Below are 25,395 nucleotides of genomic sequence, written 5' to 3' on the forward strand. Positions count from 1 at the left end.
TTTTGTTGTTATGAGCATCCATTATTGTGACCGTTAATATATTATATGAAAGGAAATAAGAAAGGACATAAAGGCTCTAATAAAACATCATGCCTGTGTTTTTCTCTGAAAGTATTGAAAAAATAAAACTACAAGCACAATGAAGAAGAAAATCCAAACTACTCTAATGTAGACCACACACTATAGCAAACATTTTTATAACTGGATTTATCCTACACTGGACAGAGCTCAGAGCTTGTGAGCATTGGCAGTGTGGACTGTCATAACTGGCAGAACCCATTTGGTGCATAGCTTGCAGAAAATCTGACTTTTGAACGAGTGTATGAGGCAGATTCAGGAACAGGTTTTGGTCTTTGGAATAAACATATTCTGCTATAGATTCAGAGTGTTTAATCCTAGAAATAGCTGTTAAAATATATTGGTATGATTTAAAATAAGAGAAATATTTAATAAAATCATGCACCAAACCATACCTCATATTTTTCTTAAAAAAGGCAGGAAAGTAACAGTTCTTAAATCAGACTTGATAAACCTGTAAAAAGTAGCATTATCTTGAATGGTAGCAAAATGTAACTCAGCCAAACCACGCGAGGTCACGTTGGAAACACAAGCAGCACAGAGAGAGAAACTGAGCTATAATAATGACTTGGATAATGGCTTAAATGGTGGAATCCAAGCAGCCAAAGAACCTTCAATTATTTACTTCTTGTCAAGTTGTCCAAAATTAGAAGAAACTGAGCATTAGTATGAAAGCATAGGATTTTGTTTTGTTTATGTCTGTGGTGGGCACATAAATGTAAGGGGTATTACCAGCCATTGCAGATTAGAAAGAGCTCATACCATACCAATATCTCAGCAGCAGACTTTAAAAACCTGGGCCCCTAAACAAGCCAGAGGGCAGTATGCAGCAACAATAATGCTTATTGGAAGTAGCACAGACCAAGTGAATCACAATGAATTAGTGACTCTTGGGGCCTGTGGGGGTCCTAACACTTATTACAGTAAGTGGACTTCAGTCAATTCAATACTTAGTGACAAAGCTGTAATCTTGTTAATGATGAAGTGATGTGCTCTTTTACACTTAATCTGATTGTGGTCTTTTATTCTACTGTTTCTATTTTCTTCTATTAATTTTTCATATTCTGCATTAGTCATTGTTAATAATTTAACACAAATCATCTGTCATAGATCAAAAGGCTGGGACTTTTTCTGTTAGGTGTGTATGTACTTGGCTATTCTTATGTCTAAGGTTATATGTAAAAGCAGCTACAGAATTTAAGGTTATGTTCATTAAGTAGGCCATGCCATACTTGTAGAGGCAGTAATGGTGGTTTTAGTTTAGGGCTAGCAGATCCAGAGTCCACAATCAAGACTATAAGTTCTTAAGACCACATCTTACAATGCTGTGATTGCAACCGTTCCCCAACTCTCTGTGAATGGTACTCATGGCCTTTGATCAATGGTCTTGACAATTTGTATATCAATGATCAAGGAACTGACCTCACAGCCCATTGTTCATTTGGTGGGCTGGTTTCAGTTATTGTGCAAATGTACTGTTTATAAGGTTGGGGAAACCTGCAGTCAGCTGAGACTGAAGAAGTCACTTGGATGAGTGACAAAACGTTGAACTGAAAATGCTACGTCCAGATGAACAGAATCAACTTTTTGGAATTCTTAAGACCACAGTTAAGACCTGAAGAGTAGAGTCAAGATCAGGATTTTTGAAAATAACACCATAATTAAAAATAACAAAAGGGTGGAGAAAAAAAACAAACAGATTTCATTAGAAAAATAATTAGAAAAAACCCCACAAGTACAATTTGTAGAAAACTGATGCACAAAATGAGGATGATGAAGGATGTGCGTGAAATTACAAACACCTTAGTAAAATCACTTTTTTAAAAATTCTAGTTTTATAAACATAAAAGGATGACACAGGTGTTATGTTTATACATGCACAGAGAAACTGAATTATACATAATATATATATAGATATAGATATATATCTATATATATATATAGTGTCCAATCTATCTGAAATTCCCCCTTATTTTTCTTGATATGGTTTGGTTTCATAAGTTATAATTCTTTTGCCCTTTTTCCTTCTTTTCTGTATTGATTTTATTTTTATTTTTGGAAATAACAACAACAACAATAATAAACAAAAATAATATTGATGATGCAAAGTTCATAAGTGCAGACCTGAAAAACACAAACTGTTCAGGTCACGGGTGCCACACATAAGGTTCGGGGATGACTTGGCATAGTGTAAAACTATGAACTGCTCCTCCAGTTTTTCTGAGAATTCTATTCCCGGTGTAGTTATGCCAGCATGATTAATCCACATGTGTTGAGGCATATTGTTATACTTCCACTTATATATATATATATTTTAAAAAGCTGGTCATCTGTTTTGTAAGAATTGTTTACTGAAGACATTTTTGTGTGTTTTTTGTTGCTTTTGTCTGCTCCTCTGACTCTTCTGAGATTAAGCTCTAGATTTTGTGTCCATCGGTAACTTGAGATAGGCAGGTTGTCCTCCCCAGTCACGTGGTCAGCCTGAGCATCCTTTGGCAGATCCAGCAGGCTGCCTCGCGTGTCTCCAGTAAAGGTTACTGAGTGAACGAGCCCCGCTGCTGCTTCCTATAGTCGCCTCATCTCCCGCTTGTAGCTTCTTCTCCTCTGTGCAGACTGCTCTGTGAAAACGCAGGTAAGTCCGCGAAATGATCCATGCAAGCGTTACAGCCTTGAGTTTTGAGTGGGCAACTACGCACCGTGGCATCAGCGTGATGCTGCGTGGATACTTGCCGTGCAACAAAGACATGCATGTGCTTTGGCAAAGTAAATGGCTGCCTAATGCTGCGGATTTAATGCTTTCGCTCAAACTGAGACACGCCAGCTTGCAAAGGAAGGCTGCAGAGTGAGTCCTCGCAGGTGGAGCGCTGTCTGTGGGTGCAGGGGCTGCTGGAGAGGCAGATACGTCTTCATTACTCATTGTGCAGGTGGAGCAGCGCTCCTCCGAGTCGGAGGCGGTGGCGTTGTGCTCATTGTAGTACGCTGATAGTCGATATTGTTGGTTTATCGCAGAAAGTAGCTCTAGTTGTCGCTCGCAGAAGATCAGTGGCTCTGGATTGTGTGAAATAGTCCGACGTTCAAGTTCAAACAGTAGCTGGAGGTGGCGGTAAGGTCACATAGTAATGACTCAGCAACCGTCGTCTGCTGAGGAGAGTAAACTCGGGCTGTTTTTGGAGGATTTCCAGGAACTGAAGGTTTAAAGAAGCTGCCTGTTTGTTCCCGTGGAAACCAGCGGAGTGGAGGTAACCTGGCACCTTTGTGCTTCTCTGTTTTTATAAATAAGGAATTTCAGAATTGAGTGCGAGTATTGATCATCGAGCCACTTATGTCTGAGCCAGAAGGAGCTGAGTGGGATTTCAGCTGACAATATGTCCTCCAGAAGGGCTGTTCAGCTATCATAAATAAACAAGAAGCCTTTCGGAGGTTTCATCTCACTCCCTGTTTGCATTTTATGGCAGCATAATTCAGTTTACATTACATAAACACTCACATTTTATAATAAAGCATGAACGATTTGCCATAATGTGTAGAGGCTCAGGTTACCCTGTGAGAATCATTTCCTCTCTGTCTGTAGTAGAGTGAAGAATTGCCTCGTGTTTAAGTTATCTTGCTCTTATTTCTGCCTCCATCCAAGTGCAAGGCACTGATTTTGATAGTATTAGTATTGTTAATATGCTCGTGCACCATATCAGGCACTTTGCAAATTTTTATTCCTGCTTGCCAAACAGTTTAAGATCTGGAAAACTGCAGTTAGTTTGGTGTTAGTTTTCAGTTTGGTTGAAATCTCCCCACTGATTTGTTCACAAACTGAATATGTGAAAAAATGTATGATGACTAGGCACCTTATTGAATTTTTGGTTGAAATTTTGAATAATATACAGGACATGCAACAATACAATCTAAGACCATTTTGGAATTTATTAAAGCATGCGTGGTTCTTGATATGCCTGAAAATTGGCAGTGTAACCTGTAGTGACATTGAGTTTGACACCTCTGGTAGCTTATATAAAAACGAACATAGCTACCATTTCTTTACCTACTGGTTTGCAGACTATAGTTTTGGTCATTTCCGTCATTTGAACCAGATGTGACAATATTTCAGAGGTCCGTATGGGGCAGTTAACAGCTGATGGCAAAGCCAAGCTGCAACCTCCAGGGCTGAAATGTGAAGCCATTGAAAAAGTGCCATAAAATTCCTCTAGTGACAACTTGAGGTCGGCTTATTTGGTCATTTGAACAATTGATGTAAAGGCCGGTCAGTTTTAATAGACTCCCTTGTGACAGTTCAGCTGAAACGAACAGCACAGTAAACAAAAGTGCACCAGTTTGGATTTGTTCGAGGCTTTAAGTTAAGGTTACGACTGCATAACTGGCAGGTGTGCCAGCATTGGTAGCTGTAGCTAGCTGGTGTCTGGTAAGCCTCACATTCACCAATTCAAGTCACTGAATTGGACCTCTTGACTATGTTTGTGCTGTTGGAGAAGTTAATGACATTATCTGACATGTAATATGGGCTGCTGTGTGGTGTAGCACATCTGAGTATTTCATTAGTCTGTTACTTTATACTAATTAGCTGCTTTATGTATCTGTGTTTTGCACTCATTCAGTGGACGCTTTCAGCTTGTAGCCATAGCTGTTGACTTAACCCTTATCCTCTCTTCCCAATATGGTCACTTTTGGGGCTTAAAGCCAAATGTTGTAGCAGCCAAAAAGCTGCTAAAATGTTAAGGATTGAAAAAGGAATATTAGAGAAAACTGAAACTGACCAGTCGGAAAACTGACCTGTCAAGAAGTTTGTTCCTCTGTTTTGGTGAGGAAGTAATTTTATTAGACTGTTCGCACTAATGAGCTAGTTTGTTGGTTTAGTTTGGTTAAAGCTGGTGTAGTTAGAAAGATTGATTAGTAATTGAAAAACAGGTACGTCAGTAAAATTAAGTGAAAAACATGCAAAAACATAATGGACTTAATGGGAAAAACTGAAAATCTGACTTGTAATACCTTACATAATATATTACTGCAAAAAGTACTTTTATTACTGGAACAACTTACCAGGTGTCACTGCCAAAACAAGTTATTATAACAAAAGCCAAGTAGAAACAAGCATAAAATAGGCAACTAACTTGGTAGTAAACCAAAATCATTTTGATCTGATGATAGCAACAGGTGGATATTTAGATTCACAGTACTGAGAATCAGAAGTCTGTACTGTAAGAATTCTTTGAGTAGTTTGCTGAGACACTTCACTCTGGTTGAAAGTTGTTGATTCGCCCATCATACTTACATTATTGCTAAAAGTTGAACAGCAGGTGTCTATCTTCTTGAAAAGAAGATCACCATTTCTGTGCCAAATCTTTTTAATTCAATTCAGTTTTATTTATGTATCACCAAATCACAACAACAGTTGCCTCACAGTGGTTTATATTGTATACAAAAGAATAATACAAGGAAAACAGTGGAAACCCCAACATATGACCCCCTATGACCAAGTGCTTTGGTGACAGTGAGAAGGAAAAACTCTCTTTCAACAGGCAGAAACCTCCAGCAGAACCAGGCTCAGGTGGCCATCTGGTGACTGGTTGGGGGTGAGGGTGAAGACGAGACAGAAATCTGCTTCAGTTATTATAATTTTGTATTTACGAATTACTTTTTCATTTTTATATTGTTTTGAAACTTTATTTTTATTTTAGTTTAGTTTTTTCCCCTGAAAAAAGACATTGGTAGTTTTATTTTTTAAAATGACTATAATATGGATTGTGGATGGTGTTTGTCCGAGACTAGATTTAGGAAAATCAACAATGTTGTTATAGTACAAAGACAAAATGTTTTTAATACCCCTTATTCTCAGTCATTTAGAGATCTCAATAGATGTGTGTTGTCCAATTGTACTGACAAAGAATAAAACTAAATACACTTTCTCTGTGTATTCAGTCATTTTAGTTAGTCAGGTAATATTTTCAGATGAAAATGAAAATGATTAATCAAACCTAGTTTTAGTTTGGGAGAATAACCTAGTAGCTCTTTTCATTTTGTCTGCTTATGGTTGCAATAAAAACTTTGTAGATAGTTTAGAGTCACAGTGACCTTGTTTCTGTTGTTGAATTATTTAAAATGTTATGTATAACTGCTGTTAACAGCACCAATGAAATTTAATTTATTATCACTTGTTTGAATTCAAAAAAGAGCTTTACATAAACACATTAATCTTTTCTCCATTTGGTTTTATTAACATTGATTTTGTGATATAAATTGTTTATGGCGTCTGAGATAATAATTAGAAATGGATTAATGATAAATTCAGTGTCTGAATTAAATCAGATTGAATAAATAATTTATCATTGTCATTCCAGTCTCACAATATGAATACACAAAACTGATGACTGTCGTTATGAAAAGAGGTTTATACTTTTTGGTCGTCAAGCTCAAAATATTGCACTCTAAGTCTGTAGCATCATTGTGTTCAAGTTTGAGGCTTTGTAGAATTATGAGCCATCATGTCTCTGAGTTTGCTGCCCACTTATCTCTAAATTTAGATCTATACATGAAGAAATAGCTCAATGCTGTGTCTGAAGTGCCCCGATCTGGCCTGGAGTTGGAGAAGTGGTTGTTACTGCAGTCTTTGAGACCAGTAGATGAGTTTGTGTGCAGCAGTGGTCTGCACAGATTATATTCACATGAGGTTTTTAGCAGTATTCAGGCTGATACATGTGATTTAACAGGTTAAATGTGGTTAACAGCAAGTCACGATCTTACACTCTCCCTCTGCACTGTATGTGAGGTCCTGTCCATGTTTGTCAGTGTGCACTGTGAAAGTCTGCAAGATGTCTCTACACTGATGCCAAGACTAATTCTTTGTCAAACTCGACCACTCTCTCTTTCTTTGGTTTCTTTGTCTTTCATTACAACTGCTTAGTATGATGGAGCAGCAAAATCTCAGGGACACCAGGTAAACATTTCAAGGTTTACCTTAAATTTAAAATTCAATCATGGGCTTCATGCTACACTTGATTTAGAAACTAAATGGACTTTTCTGTTACCTGAGGGGAAGCTGTTTGCATTAACATTTTTTTATCAGTCAAAAATTAAAGTTAATAAGATGCCACATTCCAGCCACAGGCTTATTTATTCCACCCTTTTTTACTTATGTCATTAGCATTTTTTCTGAGTAGCATAAAAAGACTTAATCTACAATTTAGTTATACAAGCTTCTAACAAGTCTTGAATCTTGTCTCTTACATACAAAAATTCAATTTTTAATGACAGTTTCTTGACATCCTATAAAGAGCTGCAGTAGCTGCCAGTACAGAACACTAATGTGGGCGATGCTTACCAGTTTAACAATGTCACACCACAATTAACTGACTAAATTAATACTTCTGAAAATGTTGTGTTTTTCTTTGTGGTTAAGGCTCTAAAATATACTGTCTCACATCCCATAATACGTAAAAGGCTACAAGACAAAAGCAAGTAATACAATAAACCCTATATTAGCTATTTGTGGATCTACAAGTATTGGCACTTGTTTGATAAATGAACATTTAAAAAAGTAAAGAGGACAAGTCAGAAACACCCTTAGGCCATGTTGTGAGTGTTGGTGTTGCATAGTTTGGCCACCAGAGGGCATTTTTCAACTTCCCTGTTGACAACACCGAAATACAACAACAGGCTGATCCTGAGTCGGGCAAAGTGTAAACGAGTAAATAAATAGCTTAAAAAATATTAAGAAAATCTGTTGATGCTATATGTGTCGGAAACAAAAAACTATATTGGCCGATATACTGGAATATCAGATTTTTAAAATCATCAAATATCAATATCGGTTTTAAGATTCTTTAAAATACTACATACCTTTATTTTTGTTCAACGTTATTTAACTTGAATATGTGCCATGTGGTGCTGTTATGCCACATTAGATTAAAAGTCTTTTTAAAGTGCTGTTAGTTGAGTCCCTGCAGCCATCTGGGGGCTACAACACCTAATTTGCGAATGGCTGCACCAAAAGATAGCTCCATTAGATGTATTGATCCGCTGCGATTACCTTGATTAAATGATGTGTCACAAACACCAAGCTGTTGAACAGTAACTCTACAAGCATCTGTGGCTTTCTGCCTCTGTGCACATTACACTCTGCTAATTTATGCATGATAAACAAAAAGTTTGCAGTCAGACACAAAAACAAATTAGCTTCTTCTTCTTATATAAATCAAACTGAATACCCCTGAAAATACTCTATCACTTGGATTAACTGAGACATATACGGTGGTTTTTCTTTGCAAAGTTTGGAACTAGTGGTATGTTACTTTAAATTCTCAAAATGCGGTTATACCCAGCAAACATGGTAGAAAGAGTGACTGTAACCCTCCTTGGTCAAAAGTGCACTGCAGATGCTCACAAGGCAAGAATTATTAATCACATTAATGCAGTCAATAAATTAAATATATGTCTTTGCCGTTTAATACAACAACTAATGTGTTTATGAAATGGTTATGAACAGATGGCTGCATAACAGCCATTCCATGCACATAGGCTAGTACGCCTGGAGCCTGTGATTTTTTTTTTTTTTTTTTTTTTTTTTTTTAAATTACAAACATCACTTTTATGCTATTTATGTGTCGGCATAAGATTTTTTTTTTAAATGTCCTTTTGTTCTAATAGATAAAAAAAAATGATTGAAACCAGTTTTTGAACACAAAGTTTTTCTAAAACAGCATGGGCAGAAGGAGATGTAATGGAGCTGGGTTGCAAAGCAGCTTGCACAGGTATAGGGACTGTAAACTGGAAAACAGCTTAAATTCTATGCATCATATGAGAGTAGGGCTGGGCTTGACTTTCTACTTTATAGAGGTAATAAAAAAACACATAGGCAAATTTAAATTAAGTGGGGTTGCAGTTATTTTCTTTATCATTTAATATGTTATTACATTTCTTTATTAATAAATCATGTATTAATTGGTCTATCAAATGTTAGTAAATACCATGTTTACTCAGAACTTCTGATAAAGTCATCAGATGTCTTGTAAATCTACAATAGTATATGTGTTGTAATGTATAGTACTAGCCCCCAATAGGCCCAACTATTGACATCAGTATTAGTGTACATTCAGAATTGGTATGGTTATTTAATTCCATTAACTCCGTGACTAATCCTTAAAACTCCTAGTCTTGAGAATTCTTCTGGTACTTTTTTACAGCTTGTTTCTAACTTCTAGACCTTGTGATCGAAATTACTTTTGGCAGTTGATATTTTATGCTGATCTCTTGAAACAGGTAACAGTTTAAACAAGGTGGCTGTCAAGTAGAGGGGTCCCAGAATGGCAGTATTTATAAAGTCAATTGCAAGGTTAAGCATCCACTTTACATAGTAATCTGAGCAAATGAAATGCATGTCTGTAAACACATTTTTTGGCATATCTACCAACCTGCTATGTACTTGTGATATGACAAGGATTTCTTTCTCACATTCGTTATGCAATCATTGCATCGTCATATAAATATGTTTTTTCTTTCTTGCTCAGTTGCTGATGTTTAACAGATCAGTATATTTTACCGTTATCTCATCTTTACTTTTCTTGGTAGGATCACACCCTGACCAGTCACCCTGATTCTTTGTATTACAGACTGGATGTTTACCAGGCCTTTTGTTTTCCTTTTTTATGTTGACGTTCCTCAGCTGCTTCCGCCGCCAGTGTCTGTAACACAATCACTAATATATCAATCCTTTCACACATTCAAAGGCAGAACCATTCAGAGCTCTCTGATTACATGGCTGTGTCAAGGGGGTGAGACATTTGATATCACTGGGCACTGGTCTGAGTGGTGGTAGGCAGGGCAAGATATGGGTCAGCTTTGCGGTGTGACTACCTACTCCATGTTCACCCCATTACCACTCAATATTCACGTTGCTTGATGTATATTTTCATTGCATATCCATAAAGCTGTGCTTTAAAACACTGAGAGTTACTCACAATGGGTTAGCCTGTGGTTATGCAGGGGAGGTACATGCATCTGCTGTATACTGAACTGTTAATGGAGTACTATGGAGTGCATGTGCATAGTACCTCACTGTTAAAGACATAACCTCAAACTGCTGTAGATCTCAGCAGCCTACAGTACTTCTATTTGTGCAGTGCCTTGTGTATAATGTGAGCTGTGAGCCAAATGTAAATGTCTCAAAGGGAGCAAGTGAGTCAGCTGAATAAAACTGAGACAGATGTGGAGCCTCATATTGTGACCGTGGGAAAATGGCAACACCAAACACAACTGGTCACTCAGGGTTGATTTAATTGGGTTTCATTAATTCCCATGACTATTTTATGTTGGCAGTACATTCTTACTTATTATTTGCTTAATTTAGTCTAATATTTTCTGTTTTGCGTCCTTCTTGTTTATACTGCAGCTAAGCCTTATAAAAACCAAGGGATATTATTAGCTCAATAATTCAAAAATATGAGTTATTCAAAGTAAAGCCTGCGCATGACAGAAGGATTTTCGGATTAGCGTATTCTGGTATTTCCTTCTCTGTCTGGTCTGGCAAAGCAATGTAGGCACACCAAAATTATAGACAGCACAGACTCAGTCTTTGGAGGAGTTGGTGGATTTTAAATGGCAGCTCTTTCTGCTGCCCCGTCCCCTCCTGCTCTGCCCAGAATAATATAATTACAGACCAACAACTGGCATGTTTACATGGAAGAGAAGCACCTGTTTTCCATCATGTTAAGACCAGTCCAATCACTAGCATTTATTTTTGACATTTTCAGGATGATTCAGCTGTCTGCTCTTTGTATATGTGTGCTACTGGGGTTTTCAAATTATGAAACTGATCTAAAGACTTGTAATCATTTAATTCGTGGAGCACCAGCAGTAATGACCTGTGAAGATATCTTAACAGTCACTGAGCTAGTAAGATGCTCATTTCATCTGGAAATTTAATTTTAACATAATGGTAACCGTCCCACGGAGGCTCACAGTGAGCTGGTTTTTGCATCAGTTTGGTATTTTCTTGTACAGAGCTCTAGATTCCCCTGTTTCCCTGCCAATGTCAGCTAGGTGAGAAGCAGGGAAATAGCTGTTTCCAATATATAATTACTTTACCTGACTTACTGTAATAAATAGCTGTACTAACTTATCTAGGTCACACTACACCAAAGACAAATAATGGCTTCTACTGTAATGCCATTTTACATATTAAATGTTATTACCATCACTCAGATATATACTTTTATTGGCCATATTTTCAATTATGACATAAAAAGCCAAGCAGACAGTGACCAAACCCTCAGACTTTTTTTCAGTTTAACAATTTTTTGTCACATAGGCAGCATAACCGCTTGCTCATTGGCTAGTGATCATGATTTACAAAAAAAGAAAAAAAGTGAAGTCATAAACCCACCAGAACAGCACAGGCTTAAGTATTTTTTTTCTAACCACAGCTATCGCCATCTAGTGACATTCAAGTAAAATTCATATAGCTTTATTTTTCCAGCAAAAGCAAAAGCTACGTCAATGTCAATTACATTACCACCACCTGAATATACTTTTACATAAATAATAATGTACAAGCCAACCAGCTTGATCAAAGCAGCTACCCTGCCTTTGTACAAGGTAGTACAATCTGCAAGCAAACACCAACATCTTTTTGTTGTACTCATTCTTATATAAAGCTTTTCTACTCTTAGCACTCAAAGCGCTTTATAGTCAGTAATAGCAAATTTTAGACTTGCTTATAGGTGGATTTTGTTATGTTTTTACAGAACATTGTTTAATTTGGATGGCTTCCTGTAATTATGCTAAGCTACCTATAGCTGGAAAAAAACCCTCAAAATTTTTAAAAAAGGAAAAAATGTAAAATTAGATTTTCTGATTCACATTTTGTTTTCAGATTTGTCTGTGGACTTTTAGTTTACTGTGTGTAATTTGTGGTTATATATAACTGTTTTTTGGGGTGTATATCCATCAGCATATGGTGATTAGGTACAATATTTGCATAACCTTACATGTGCTTGGTCACTGGAGAAACTATACATCATATCTGAATGCTAACCTTTCCTACCCTGTTCATTCTCCAGCAGGTTATGCCACCCCAAAGGCTTCCTGGATCCCCAGCAGTGAAAGAGAAGGGCTGATCCCGTCCTCCTCCAGGTTCCTGCCGTGCAGCCCTTCTTTCCCTCCTTCTCTGTCCTGCTTATTCCCCTCTCCCAAAGATACAAACCCTACCTGACCCCAACCCCCAAACACTTTGACCTTTGTCACCCACCTCTTGGACCAGTCACATCCACCGCATCATCTTCCCCACAGCAATTCCATAGCCAGTCTCCCCTCATTCCAGCCACACTAGTCAACTTCCCTGCGGGACCCTGCTCGTTTTAGAGGTCTGCTCTACCCTCTGGCTGCTTGGCGGGCCCCATGGCTACAGGAGGTCATGCCCCTGACATAGATGTGTTAATAAACCTACAGCAGGTAAGAGTTATTGTTTTCTTAAACTGAACCTGTTCTTATAAAAATAAACATAACGATAGTTAGCTTAATAATATTATAATGGATTGCACAGGAGTGGTTAATGAATTTCATTACAGTAGATGTCTTTCTGAAACTTCAAGGATGCCATTTATTTACTTTGATCTTTTCCAATGCCATGTGCCAACACAGTGCAGAGCAGCTACCTGAACTCTACTCCCACAGAGGTCTGTTATCTTGTTAACAGTCTTACATCCTCACTGCGTATGACCTTGGATACTTTAGCTCCACTGAAAAAAAAAAGCCTTAAATCAGAAGTGCTTGAGTTTTGGTGTTAACGTCAATACATACGTTCTACAAACCCTCAACGTGTCTATTAAATGGACTGATTCCTATATTGCACTTTTCTACTGTCCTGGAGCCCCGAAGCACTTTATACAACCACATTAACCCATTCATACGCTTTGGTGCTTTCTATCTAACATTCATATTCTGACGCATGCATTGGAGAGCAACTTGGGGTTAATATCTTGCCAAATGGAGACTGGAACTGCCCGGGATCCAACCACCAACCTTCCGTTTAGTATGACCTGCTCCACTTCCTGAGCTACAGCCACCTGTTAGACCCCTTTCCTACAATATTGCTCAAAGAAGTCCTAACATTTATCAGTGGGTTAGTAGAATAGGTCTTTAAAATGATGGTAATGAAACCATTACTCAAAAATAGACATACCTTGACCTAGCTGTCTTAGCTATTTATAGATAAATCTCCAACTTTGCTTTTATTTTAAATATTATTGAAAGAGTAGTTGTAAAACCGCTAACTGAGCATCTCCAGAGGAATGGTTTAATTGAAGAGTTTTAGTCAGGATACAGAATTCATTACAATACAGAAAGTGAAGGTTAGAAATAATCGTCTTTTGTCCTTATACTTAGGCAGTATTATTACAAGACATAGTGTACATTTTCGTTGCTATGCATCTGATAACCAGCTTCATCTATCCACAAGGTCAGATGACACACATCAATTAAACTGCATAAATGTCTTAAATACATAAAGGCCTGCATGACCTCTAATTTCCTGCTTCTAAATTCAGATAGAATTGAGGTCAATCCTTGAAGAAACATGGTGTCTAACCAGCTACTTACTCTATTACTCTGGATGGCATTACCTTGGCCTAAAATATCCCACCCAGTAACATCTGCCATGATGCAGAGATAATCAGTGTCATTCACTTCAGATATCAATGGTCACAATGTGATGCCTGATTGGTATAATTGGCTCTTTTAAACCTGGAATGTTAGTTTACATTGGAGAATAAAGGAAATACATTCCAGTGAAGCAAATTGGTCTTAATGAAATAGAGTTTGATATGCAGAATAAGAAAAGTGTTGTGTGGCAGATGTTATTATAGCAGCTTGTACAATGGAGTCGTGCTCATTTAAAGCTACAGGAGGAGGTCTCCAGAGACTTCGGTGCTGTTAGCGAGAGCGGCTTGAGATCGGAAAGCTAAGTGAGAAAACAAGCCTTCACATGATTGTTTGACAGATAGCCATGAAATGATTTGTTTGAGTCAGTGTTAAGTCAGTTCTTAGCTGCAACATCTCCAGCACTCAGTTCACACTTTCACACCAGTTAGCTGCCAGAACACTTGTTTCGACCAGAGAGCAATGCCTGCAGATATTCCTATATCCATAATGGTGTACAGTAGGCAATAAAACATAATATTTGTTGTTGTTTTGAATATTTTCTACTTGGATCTGTTACTTCAGTCGGAAGCATTTGGCCATTACTGTTCTGTCATCCTCAGGCTAATGTTGCCCTTTGAAGCACCATGTGTACCGAAAACAAAGGGCTTGTTTCCAATATTTCCAAAGGCATTGTTTATATTTTCGCCATATGGCAACAAGCAATAACATTTTAAATTAACATAAGCTCGGCCGCATGCACCAATGTTACAGGACTAGCTGACAGTCCATTGGTAAACTAACTGCTATCGTTCGTACTAGCCAGCCAGAAACATGCCAGCACAAGACCCATTGTACTCAGGAGACATATTTGCACCATCTGCTCTTATAGTGGTCTACAATTACTTTTGGTGGAGCAGTTTATAGTTTGGCAGAGGAAATTAAGTGGATCGTGCAAAACTGATAATAAGCTCAGTTGCCTTCTCTGTTTAAATTCTCAAAACTGTTCAATCCAAGGTCAGGAATGGATAATGATCAGACCATATTTGCATATCAGAGTTCATTGAAGTTGAGCAAATTGCAGAGATTCAATTAATGAGTTGACTTTGGTCATAAAATCCTGCTGTTTAGACTCTGGTGTGGCTCGGTGTACATCCTTGCTCATATTTTGAGCGATAGCATTTCCTTACACAATAGCAAGACGATTATCTGGAGTGAAAAGAGCACTGAAATGTCTTGAAGACTAAATTGTTACTTCCAATTTCTCCAAGCAGTGATGAGTCACCCTCGGGTCTGTGGAAAATGCTCATGTCCTGCTTTCCACAATGCTTTGTAGCTTTGCTTCAAGCGAAACAGAATAGCCGGTGATCTCAGGGAAAAACAGTTCTATCATCTAAGTAGGTGATGTGTCATTATGCACAGCGGGAATCGTGTCCTCCAAAGTGCATGTAACATATTTTAGTTTGATGGAAATAACAGGCTAAATGATTGGCTGCAAAGAGTAGACTCTTTTCTACCTTCAATCACTTGTCAGCTCTGCGTTCAAATACACAGACGGAGCCTCTGCAGTGAGACGGAGCGGCTTCTCTGCACAGGTTTTAGTCTCCTATAGTCTGATTGATTCTGCTAGTCGAGACTTTGTTTTTGTGGTTTAGTGTGAGGGCATGTGTGTATGAATCATATGAAAGCAAAGCCCAATGGTCTCCGTTGCCACAGAGACCACTGGTGTTGCTCTTTAACGTGAATGGTAAATGGACTGGTATTTATACCAGGCTTTTCTACACTTAGTGAGCACTCAAGGCGCTTTTTACTGTAAGCCACATTCACCCATTCACACATACATTTTTACAGTATTTTATTCTATACCTTTAAACACTTTCTAACCACCACATACACACTCACTCTCCAATTGAAGCAGGTGTGGTTTAGGGTTACTGGAAGACACTTTGACATGTTCATTGGAGGTGTGAACTGGCTGAAACAACACAGCATAGGTCCTGGTTTATAAAGTAAAGTGGTTGTCAGTGGACCACAACTACTATTAATCAAGCATTTTTGTTTCTTGCAATTTAAGGGACATCAATCAAATCAATCAAAATGTATTTCTATAACACATATTAATAACAACGGAGTTGACCAAAGTGCTTCACAGTCAGACAGAGCAATAGCATGAGACAATGAGAACAAAACTGTTAAGAAGGAACAGGGCAAGAAACAATATAAGTGACAACACAACAAGCCAGATAATAGCCAACTAGTTTTGAATTAAAAGCCAAAGTAAAAAAATAAGTTTTAAGACACAACTTAAAGGACTGGATAGACTCGGAGGTACGAATATGAGCAGGGAGGTTATTCCAGAGTCTAGGTACTACGGTTGCAAAGGCCCGATCACCTCTGCACTGCATGTTGATGGGGCAATGCACATAACTGCTAACAGCACTGATCATCATATGGTGGTATTGTGGGATGCTGCACTCCTGTAATTTATTGTGTTTCATATATTTGCATTGCACCTTTTGCTTATGTACCTAAGTGTTTTTTCTCAGTGCTAACGGTGATGTTTCATATGTGGTGCAGCATGGAAAAACCTGGTTAAATTCTATAATTTTTATTTGCCACATTTTTTTAAACTTCTACATTAAAAAAACATGATGACTTGTTGCAGACATTTTCCTTTTGTCTTTATGTTTTCATGGTACTCTTTGACAGCCCCAGGAAAACAGGTATCCAGCTTTGGTAATCAGATGTATTGCATTTAAATGTTAAATTGACAAATCAGTGGTATGTCTTTATTTGCTTGGTCTTCAGTTATTTGAAGTTCTTATTTTAAGTGCTTATTACGTAAAAGGATCACTGACTTGGTTGCAGTGCTGTCAGTTTGTCCTCTCTGTAGTAAACTTTAATTGAAGGTTTCACCAAAAGCGTTCCAAGTATACCTTCAACTTAAAACTGATACTGTGTGGTATCGTATTGTTCAAAAACTTCAATTCTATACTGCAACATGGGCATATGTATAAGATAACGCAACGTATGTTGAATATTTCTATTTGATAGCATGTTGCAGGCATAAATGGGCTAATTTACTGAAGACAAAGCGCTAATGTTTTCTACAGGGACTCTATAGAAGTTAACAGAAGTAATTAGGCTCATAAGGCTTATGGGTGCATGCAATAATTGAACCATATTTGAGGAGAGCTCACCATCCCTCATTTTATTTCAGAACATCATATTTATGCAAACGGTTCAGTTTGAAATAATTGCTCATAAACATCAGCTGTGCAGTGAAAAGAAAAGCAAAACACTGATACTGATATTTATGCTAGTTGTGATTTGTTTTTCTGGGAAGCGTGCCAGCTCCTTAAATCAAAGAGGCCCGGCTTTAAGCGAGAGGGAAACCGCTTTAAACACGGCACGCCAAATAAAAGGAGGAGGAAGCAACAGAAAGAGGAGCACTCTGCGAGGAAACACAAAGAGAAGAATTTTAAAGATCTAAATATTTTTATCCGCCTATGTTTTAATTAGTAAAAGGTTCATTTTATATTTTAAATTTAGTGTCCAATGGTGTTTTCCAGTATCCTAAATGTTGTATAAGCAAGGCCTGGCTACAACTTTTATAAGCCAAAACCAGAGTTTATTCAAAGCCTTTGTTTCTTTGATGGTTGCTTTGGTAGCTGATGTGTACTCATTCGTCTCACATTTGCTAATTTATTCAACTCATCTTTATTTTCTTTCACGTAAACATATATTTTGATACAACTAATGGGACCTCCTTTTTTATTTTATTTTAAAAAAAATGTTAGAAATACAGCCTGTGAACCTGCTACTCTCTATGACTTCATTAGATAATACATGTACAATGGTAGGACGCTAATTTAATATGAAGCTTCATCATGGTTAACTTAGTTTTCATTACTGTGAGAAGAAACAAGGAAGATCCAATTTAACGTGCATTAAAGACACAGAAAGTTCCCATCATGCATGCTGTTTTTCCTTGTATAGTTGTGACAGTCAAACAGTGCACGCTGCGATCTCTGTTTGCATTTAAAAACTTATATAAGTTACTTGAATGAACTATTGCAGTACATCACCTCAAAGACAGAAGTACTTATGTACTTTGGATGAAGAGTTTGGTCATTCAACAAGGGCTCTGAGTACAGCTGTTAAAAGGGGACAGTTAAGATAGTTCTGGCATCAGATCAGGTTTCTAATGGACATGTAATAGGCGTGCTGCTTTAAGCATGTCCATTATGGATGGATGGATGGATGGATGGATGGATGAGATTTTATATTTTTGTTTTAAGATCTCTAAGATAGCTTCCTTCACTCCTCTTTCAAACCATCTGTCTTCTCTGTCCAAAATGTGAACATTGGCATCCTGGAAAGAGTGACCTTTGTCCTTTAGAGGAGTGAAAGAAGCCATCTATGTCCACCATGAGTGAGTCTGATTTTCATTTGGGCATACGGTACTTAAAGTATACAATATTTCAAATCACTGTAAGCCATTGTGTGTGATTCTATTCCTGTACGTATCACGCCGTCACCACCTGTGCTGGGGTTGCCCACCTCCTGTGTCCTTCCACCTCGTCTCACTTCAAAGCTAACATGAAAGAGTTAGGCCCCTTGTCTGTAGTAAACTCTCCCTAGAATATTGTTCCCTGTTGCAATATGTCGGGACTATTAAATTCGGGGTCTTACACTGACTAATAGCCCTCACCAGATCAGGTGAAGGAAATGAGGAAGCGAATGGGGAAATTGACTCATTGGAACACAGAGCACATTAAACCATGAACAAAATTGAGCTGGACATGCAGTAAAAACAAGGCGTTCACTGCTCACTCACTTTAAAAAAAAACAACCTTTCTTTTATTCTGCCTAGCTACATCTGCCTCGGCCTTGTGTAGATAGGTAGCTTGGATCATTAAATGCATCCTGTCCCTTCATCCTGCTGGTAATTAGGAAGTAATGGAGCCCTGGCACAGAGCAATCTGAGACCACTGAACGGTAGCCAAAGTACGCACTGTGCCAGCACCAATCTGAAGCAGAGGAAACAGCATGTGCCAGTGATGCTGACCTATCACAAGCACCAAATAGCTGAGGCAGGACACTCCCATCAGTCTTCACTGTCTCCAGGGGCTCTCTAGTGCATTAGTTCTTTGCTGCTTAGCACTTTGTTGTATTGATTTGATGTCCTCTGTGCATGTAACGGAGAATATACAGTCGCTGTGTTCCTATTGTGATGATGCAGAATTATTTTAAAATACAATCACATGTTTTGTTTTGTTTTTTAACAGCAAAAAAAAAAATCTTTGGCTTGAGTGCAAATCATGTCTGGAAATAGAAAGCAGCAGAGCTAATTTCCATATAAAATAGTAGCAAAAATAATTATTTGTTCTACATTCATCCCAAATTAGCATTACACTTTCATGTAGCATGAATGTTCCCCTCATGTGGCTGCTGTTTCTGATGAGTCAAGGTGTGCCATGCTAAAGAACTGTCCGGTTAGATTTCTCACTTTGCTAGCATATACAATACAGTAATCAGGGTAACACATTTCATGTATCACCTATAGATTTTATAGCAAACTGGAAAGACTTCTTGTTAAAGCCGAGGTTCACTGTCAGGGGGCAAGAGTGGCCTTTGGATATATGAGTTACGGTTATTGCCATGCAGTCAATCATCCTTTTTTGTCTTTACTGAAAGTATTTGTACTGTCGTCCAGGTAAGGGTGGAAGAGGAAGATGAGGATGGATGCGTGGAGGACCAGGAGGAAGAAGAGGAGGAAGAGAACTGGGAGAAAGCTCTGTCTGTGGAGCGCTTTGCAGACATCATCAGTGACTCTGCTTCTACCAGTGGAGACAGGATGGGGCGACACTACACTGAGAAAGACTTTGAGTGTAAGCAAAGCTGCCATGCACACGTGATAGTATAGCTTCACTTGCACAAACAAAAGAAGCCACTGGGAGAAGAATGCAGTCAAATGTCGAATTTGACATTTGATATTTTGGATTTGTTCTTATATTACTGGCCAAAACTCATTTTCATTGGCATTTCTGTATTTATTTTATTTTGTTTTAGGGCTACTCATCAGATCAGGCAACATTTTTTCAATCTTCTGCTGTTCATTTACCGTGAGCCTTTGCGAACTGTAGCCTTAGTTCACTCTTCTCAGCTCACAGGACTGACACCTGGTGTTGTCTTCTGCTGCTGTAGCCCATCTGCAATGTGTTGTTCATTCAGAGATGCTCTTCTGCATCCTTTGGTTATAACAAGTGGGGTTTTTTTTAGTTACTGTTGTCTTCCTATCAGCAAGAATCAACAAGGCCCTTTCACCCAGAGAGCTGATGCTGTAAACCCCAGAGATGGTTGTGTGGGAAAATCCCAGCAGATCAGCAGTTACTGAAATACTGAGACTAGACCGTCTGGCACCAGCAGCCATGTTGCAGTACTCCTGTCATGTGGTATCCATCAGCTTTTTCTGCAGTGCATTCTGTACACTATGTATGAATTTCTACCATGTACAGTTATCTTAGAATTGAGCACTGCACACTTATTTGAACTATTTACTAGATTTTGTGAACAAAGTAAGCAAGCGAGTAAAATGTATTTATATAGAGCTTTTCAAGACAGGGAAACAATCACAAAATATTTTACAGAGGAAAAGTTGAAACTCTGTCCAAACAAATTACAGGATGTATCCGTAAGAATTTCAAAAAGCTGTATTTTTTTAAGTAATGGACATAGAAGCTTATTGTAAATCTTAAAATACATGACTGAATATGAAATTTTACAAACAAAACTTAAAAGTGCTTAATGTGTCCCCCTCTGGACGTACGGCATGTGTCCATATGATAGACACATTTGTCCTATACTTTTGGGAGCATGGCTGGAGTCACTGCAGCCACTGCTGTTGGTACCTATACACTCTGTACACTGAAGACTACAATTTAAGACACACTGAAATGAAACAATGTCAAGTCAAGTCGAGTTTTATTGTCAACCCAACAATATGCACTCAAGTATACAGTGGGACGAAATATCATCCTCCAGGATCAAAGGTGCAAACAGTAAAAATAAAAATGAAAAAATATACATGTATACAACTATACAAAATGAGACAATGCCACATTATGTGACAATGCACATGATGTTGATTTTTCTGCAGTGCTTTAAAAAAATCTTTTATCGTTGCTAGCTGGGCAGCATTGGCATCATCACAATCATCAGTGCTGAAATATCCTGTACTGTAAATACATAGGTATCCCAGCTGATCCTGACCCTGTCCGTTGTGGTAAGAGATTAGATGAAAGCAGGGCACCATATATTGGGTATGTTGAGTAAAAGGCTGGATTAGCTTTCAAGAGATTAGCTGATGGCCACCACCTGACAGGAGATAATATTGGTAAAGATGGAGCTGCTTTCCTTTGGTGTTTGTTAAAGAGTGTTTTCATTATGTCTTTCTAGTGTCTTAGGAAATAGAGGAAGAGTCTTTCAACTGAAAATTGCACTGTTTTTACACTGCGTGTTTGATATTCAAAGGAATTCAAAGTCTTGGCATAAGCAAACAATAAGTAGTCTTAAGGCTGGCTGGTATATCAGCTTTTTTTAAGTATATCCATATATTTTCAAAGGAGGTTTTACATAACCCATTATTCCTTATAGCTTGCCAGCGTTTCCATCTCTTCTCTAAGACTGGCCACAGACCCCTGTCATCACTCTTCCTCTTTAACTGTGTGCAACCCTCGCCCAGCTTGTTCTGAGTCCTCAAAGTTTCCAACTTCTTTAACAACAGAAGCTCACAGCTCACATCAGCACACCGCTGCCACTTGGAAATTACTTGGAAGCGATTGCTGATTAGAAGTGCAGTTTCAGTCGGCAACTTTTCATTGTCTGAAAAGAAACGGAACAATATGTCTGTTGGCTGTATTAAAATATAGGCTGCAGCCTGTGTGGGCACAGAGAGTAGGAGAGAAACAACGAATATAAAGGGCTCACACATCCTGAAACGAGGAAAAATGCAAATATAATGCTAATTAGTGATTTTAGTGAAAGTTTTTGCAACACGTTTGGCGACGATAATTTTTCAGAAAAAGAATAATGTCTGCATTTTATTTTTATGACTTTCTGTGATATCTATCACTGTAAATGGCTAGAAAAGGTAAAAAAAAATTCATATACTGTATACACCCTTTAGTATAGCTCGGTCATTGTGTCCTTGGGCAAGACACTTCACCCGTTGCCTACTGGTGGTGGTCAGAGGGCCCGGTGGCGCCAGTGTCAGGCAGCCTTGCCTCTGTCAGTGCGCCCCAGGGTGGCTGTGGCTACAGCGTAGCTTGCCATCACCAGTGTGTGAATGTGTGTGTGAATGGGTGAATGACTGGATATGTAAAGCGCTTTGGGGTCCTTAGGGACTAGAAAAGCGCTATATAAATACAGGCCATTTACCATTTTAGCCAAATACAAACTACAAGAAGTCCCATCCCAGTATTCTTCAAACTGTTCTGCATTCTGCTGAGCTGACTCCCAGTTGGAAATTGTTTGGGGAGAAGTTGATAATAAGTATAGGAGTTTTTCAGACAGGCTGAAATGTGTGAGGTAGCTAAGAATAAAAACCTCCCCTCATGGTACCGCTGTCATTCTGTGGAGGACCAATGACTTTAACATGTGCAGAATTAATTTACACTGGAAATTGTCAGAGGAGAATTGGTCAGACTGCTGCTTATAGGAAGGCAAAAGTAACTCAGATAACCACTTGTCACCACCACAGTATGCAGAATATCATCATAAATGCACAACATATTGCACCTTGAAGAAGATGGGCTAAAGCAGCAGAAGACCGCACTGGATGCCGCTCCTGGTAGCTGAGGCTACTATTCACATGGGTTTGCTAAAATTGGGCAACAGATGACTGGAAAAATGTTGCCTGATGAATCTTGATTTCTGCTACAACATTTGGATTGTAGTGTGAGTGAATTTGATCATGGATCCATCCTAGAAGTTCAGGCTGCTTTGGTGGTGTAATGCTGTGGGGGATGTTCTCTAGGAATACCTTGAAAACCTTATTATCAACTGGCAATTATTTGAACACCACAACCTTCCTGTTGTTGTTGATTATTCCCATCCAGTTATGACCACAGTGTACCCATCTTCTGATGGCTGCTTTGTGAAGAATAATGTATCACAAAGCTCAAATTATTTCTGTCTGGTTTCTTGATCATGACGGTGAGTTCATTTTACTCAAATGGCCTCCACATTCATCAGCTTGCAATCCAATAAAGCCCCTTTAAGCTGTTGGAGTGAGCGATTGATGTCATGGATGTGCATCTGGGAAGTCTGTATACATCACCAAAGAAAAAGCATTTCACATGATATGGAATGAGCTGCTCAGTCAGCTGATGTGAATAAACCATCTGATGTCATGGCCTCTCTTTGACACAGATCACAGACACACATTTCACCATATGCACCACCCCTTGTCCACTCACCTGCCTGTGCCCCAGCGTTTACGGAAGAGGGTACACAGCATGGAGAAGAGGCGCAAAAAGAAGCGGAGAAAAAAAAAGACCTCGCTGCCGCCTTCTGACGTTACGCCCACCATACACGAGGTAGACGAGGAAGAGGCAGAGTCGGAGACCGAAGGGCAAGGGGTGGCTGCCACTCCCACAGAGCTGCCTGAAGTCCAGCCACAGGTAAAATGTGACTTATACAGTGTAACTTTTGCAAAATCCACTCATGTACCTGAGCTGCTGATAAGATGATTGTGGCATTAATACTTTAACAAAAGAGAATTATCTGTGGTTTTGATCATTGTTTTACTACATATAGCCAGATTTGCATATGCCTCCCCCTCACTGATCCTCCTCTTTCTCTCAGTTTAGTTTGGGGAGCCAAGAGGACTTGGGGGAACCCCTTCAACACACTATCGTCCACACGGAAAACGAAGAACAACCTTTGTCGAGGAAAACAACCGCGCTGACTCTGATAAAGGAGGCGGCTCATAATGGGGGAATAACTATTACTGGACAGAACGATGACATGGATGGAGGAGAAGCAGCATGCAACAGGTGTGGTTTCACAACATCTGAGTCCTCTCCACTGTCCTAGTAAACATTTGTAAAATGTGAAAATGCATTAGTGGCACATCATCTAAAAAATCTGCAGCACTGCACAACACAAAGATGGCAAATCTGTAATATTACATCCAGAAAGTGTATTTTAAATTCCAGTCGTAAATGTGCACACTTGCACTCTGACTCTGTAATAATGAGTTTCAGTATTGGTAACTTTAAATCAAACTAGTATGGCTGCTGAACCCACCCCTTTCAGGAAGAAGTCTGTGAGTGACAGAGAGAAGCAGCCAATAAGAGCAGCACATGTGTTTCCGTTTACTTTCTGCCAATGCAGACCTGAATAAGTCACTCAGTGGCTTCTGACTTTCTCTCCGAATGATAGCTTTGCTTGTAAATGTAGCCGAGTTCTTGGCACAGCTCTTGTTTTGAACATTGAGTTTGTCAGACAGCATCACAATTACAAAAATCTGGATTTTAGAAGTGCAGGACAGCTTAATTAACCTCCACTGTGGTCATGCAGTGCACATATATCAGTGTTTCATGGGCGTTTTATTGTTTCACAGCAGGAATAGAACAATATTACTTGACAACAGATTTACTGAGAATTTAGCTGTATCAGAAATGCAGCATAGGTAAACTGCTAGCAGAATGCTAACTGAGGTTAATTGTGCTGAAGAACAAATATGGAGTAACACACACCCAGTACTATTGATTTTTGTTGTCAGTCAGCCCTTAAAGTTTCCACTGTTTGTGTCGTCCCTCACCGTGATGAGCTCTGACCTGCATGCATAGGATGAGAGCTAATAATTATGTTCCCCACATTAGCCCTGTTTGACGCTAAAATGGTTGTAGTGCATATGATGGTGCAAAGAGAGGACCTGTGTTACTACATGAGGAAGTCAGGAGTAGTGGAGAAGTGTGTGAGGCTAATGCAGGAGATGTATGAGAACAGGGGAGAGGTGTTCAGTTGGAAAGACAGATGGGTTTAAGTTGGGTGTGGGATTACATCAGGTATCTGCTCTGATCGTCTTCTTGTTTACAGTGGTGATGGACAGGCTGACAGATGAGGTCAGACAGGAGTGTCCGTGGACTATGATGTTTGCAGATGACATTTTTGTGAGAGTAGGCAGCATGTGGAAGAGAGCGTAGAGGTGTTTTGGTATGCTGTGGAAAGAAGAGGAATGAAAGTCAGTAGAAGCAAAACTAAAAATGCAAAGATTTTGGGAGAGGCCAGAATAGACAGGATTTGAAATGAGTACATCAGAGGGACGGCTCAGGTTGAGCTGTGTAAAGTAAAGCTGAGAGGAGAGGCTGAGGTGGTTTGCACATGTGCAGAGGAGGAGTAGTGGATATGTGCTGGACAAAGGATGTTGAATGTGGAGCTGCCAGGCAGGAGAAAAGTGGGAGACCTCAGAGGTTCATGGATGCATTGAAAGGAGGACACGCATACTTTCATACACAAACATTTACAGTCACCTCATAAACTGCTCTACTTTTAGCTGTGCGTCTCTATTTTGGTCTCCACCAACCCATGAATGTGTCCTTTTTTAGCTGCTAAATGGTCAAGTATCTACACAAGCTAGCTGCTAAAGTTGTCTGTGTGTGGCTGTTATGT

General features: G+C 38.9%; 1 protein-coding gene across 1 annotated transcript in view; it reads left to right on the top strand.

Annotated features, from left to right (window-relative positions):
- Positions 1-2,164: 2,164 nt before the first annotated feature.
- The window catches only part of slc4a3 (solute carrier family 4 member 3), a 57,471-nt gene continuing 34,240 nt past the window's right edge, over positions 2,165-25,395 (top strand). The window contains exons 1-5 of the mRNA XM_031757362.2: positions 2,165-3,317; positions 12,138-12,528; positions 19,433-19,607; positions 23,149-23,399; positions 23,584-23,774. Coding sequence (XP_031613222.2) covers positions 12,475-12,528; positions 19,433-19,607; positions 23,149-23,399; positions 23,584-23,774 — 671 coding nt within the window. The 5' untranslated portion in view covers positions 2,165-3,317; positions 12,138-12,474. The remainder of the gene's footprint in view (positions 3,318-12,137; positions 12,529-19,432; positions 19,608-23,148; positions 23,400-23,583; positions 23,775-25,395) is intronic.

The sequence above is a fragment of the Oreochromis aureus genome, linkage group 16, assembly GCF_013358895.1.
Source record: "Oreochromis aureus strain Israel breed Guangdong linkage group 16, ZZ_aureus, whole genome shotgun sequence".
NCBI classification, from domain to species: Eukaryota; Metazoa; Chordata; class Actinopteri; order Cichliformes; family Cichlidae; genus Oreochromis; species Oreochromis aureus.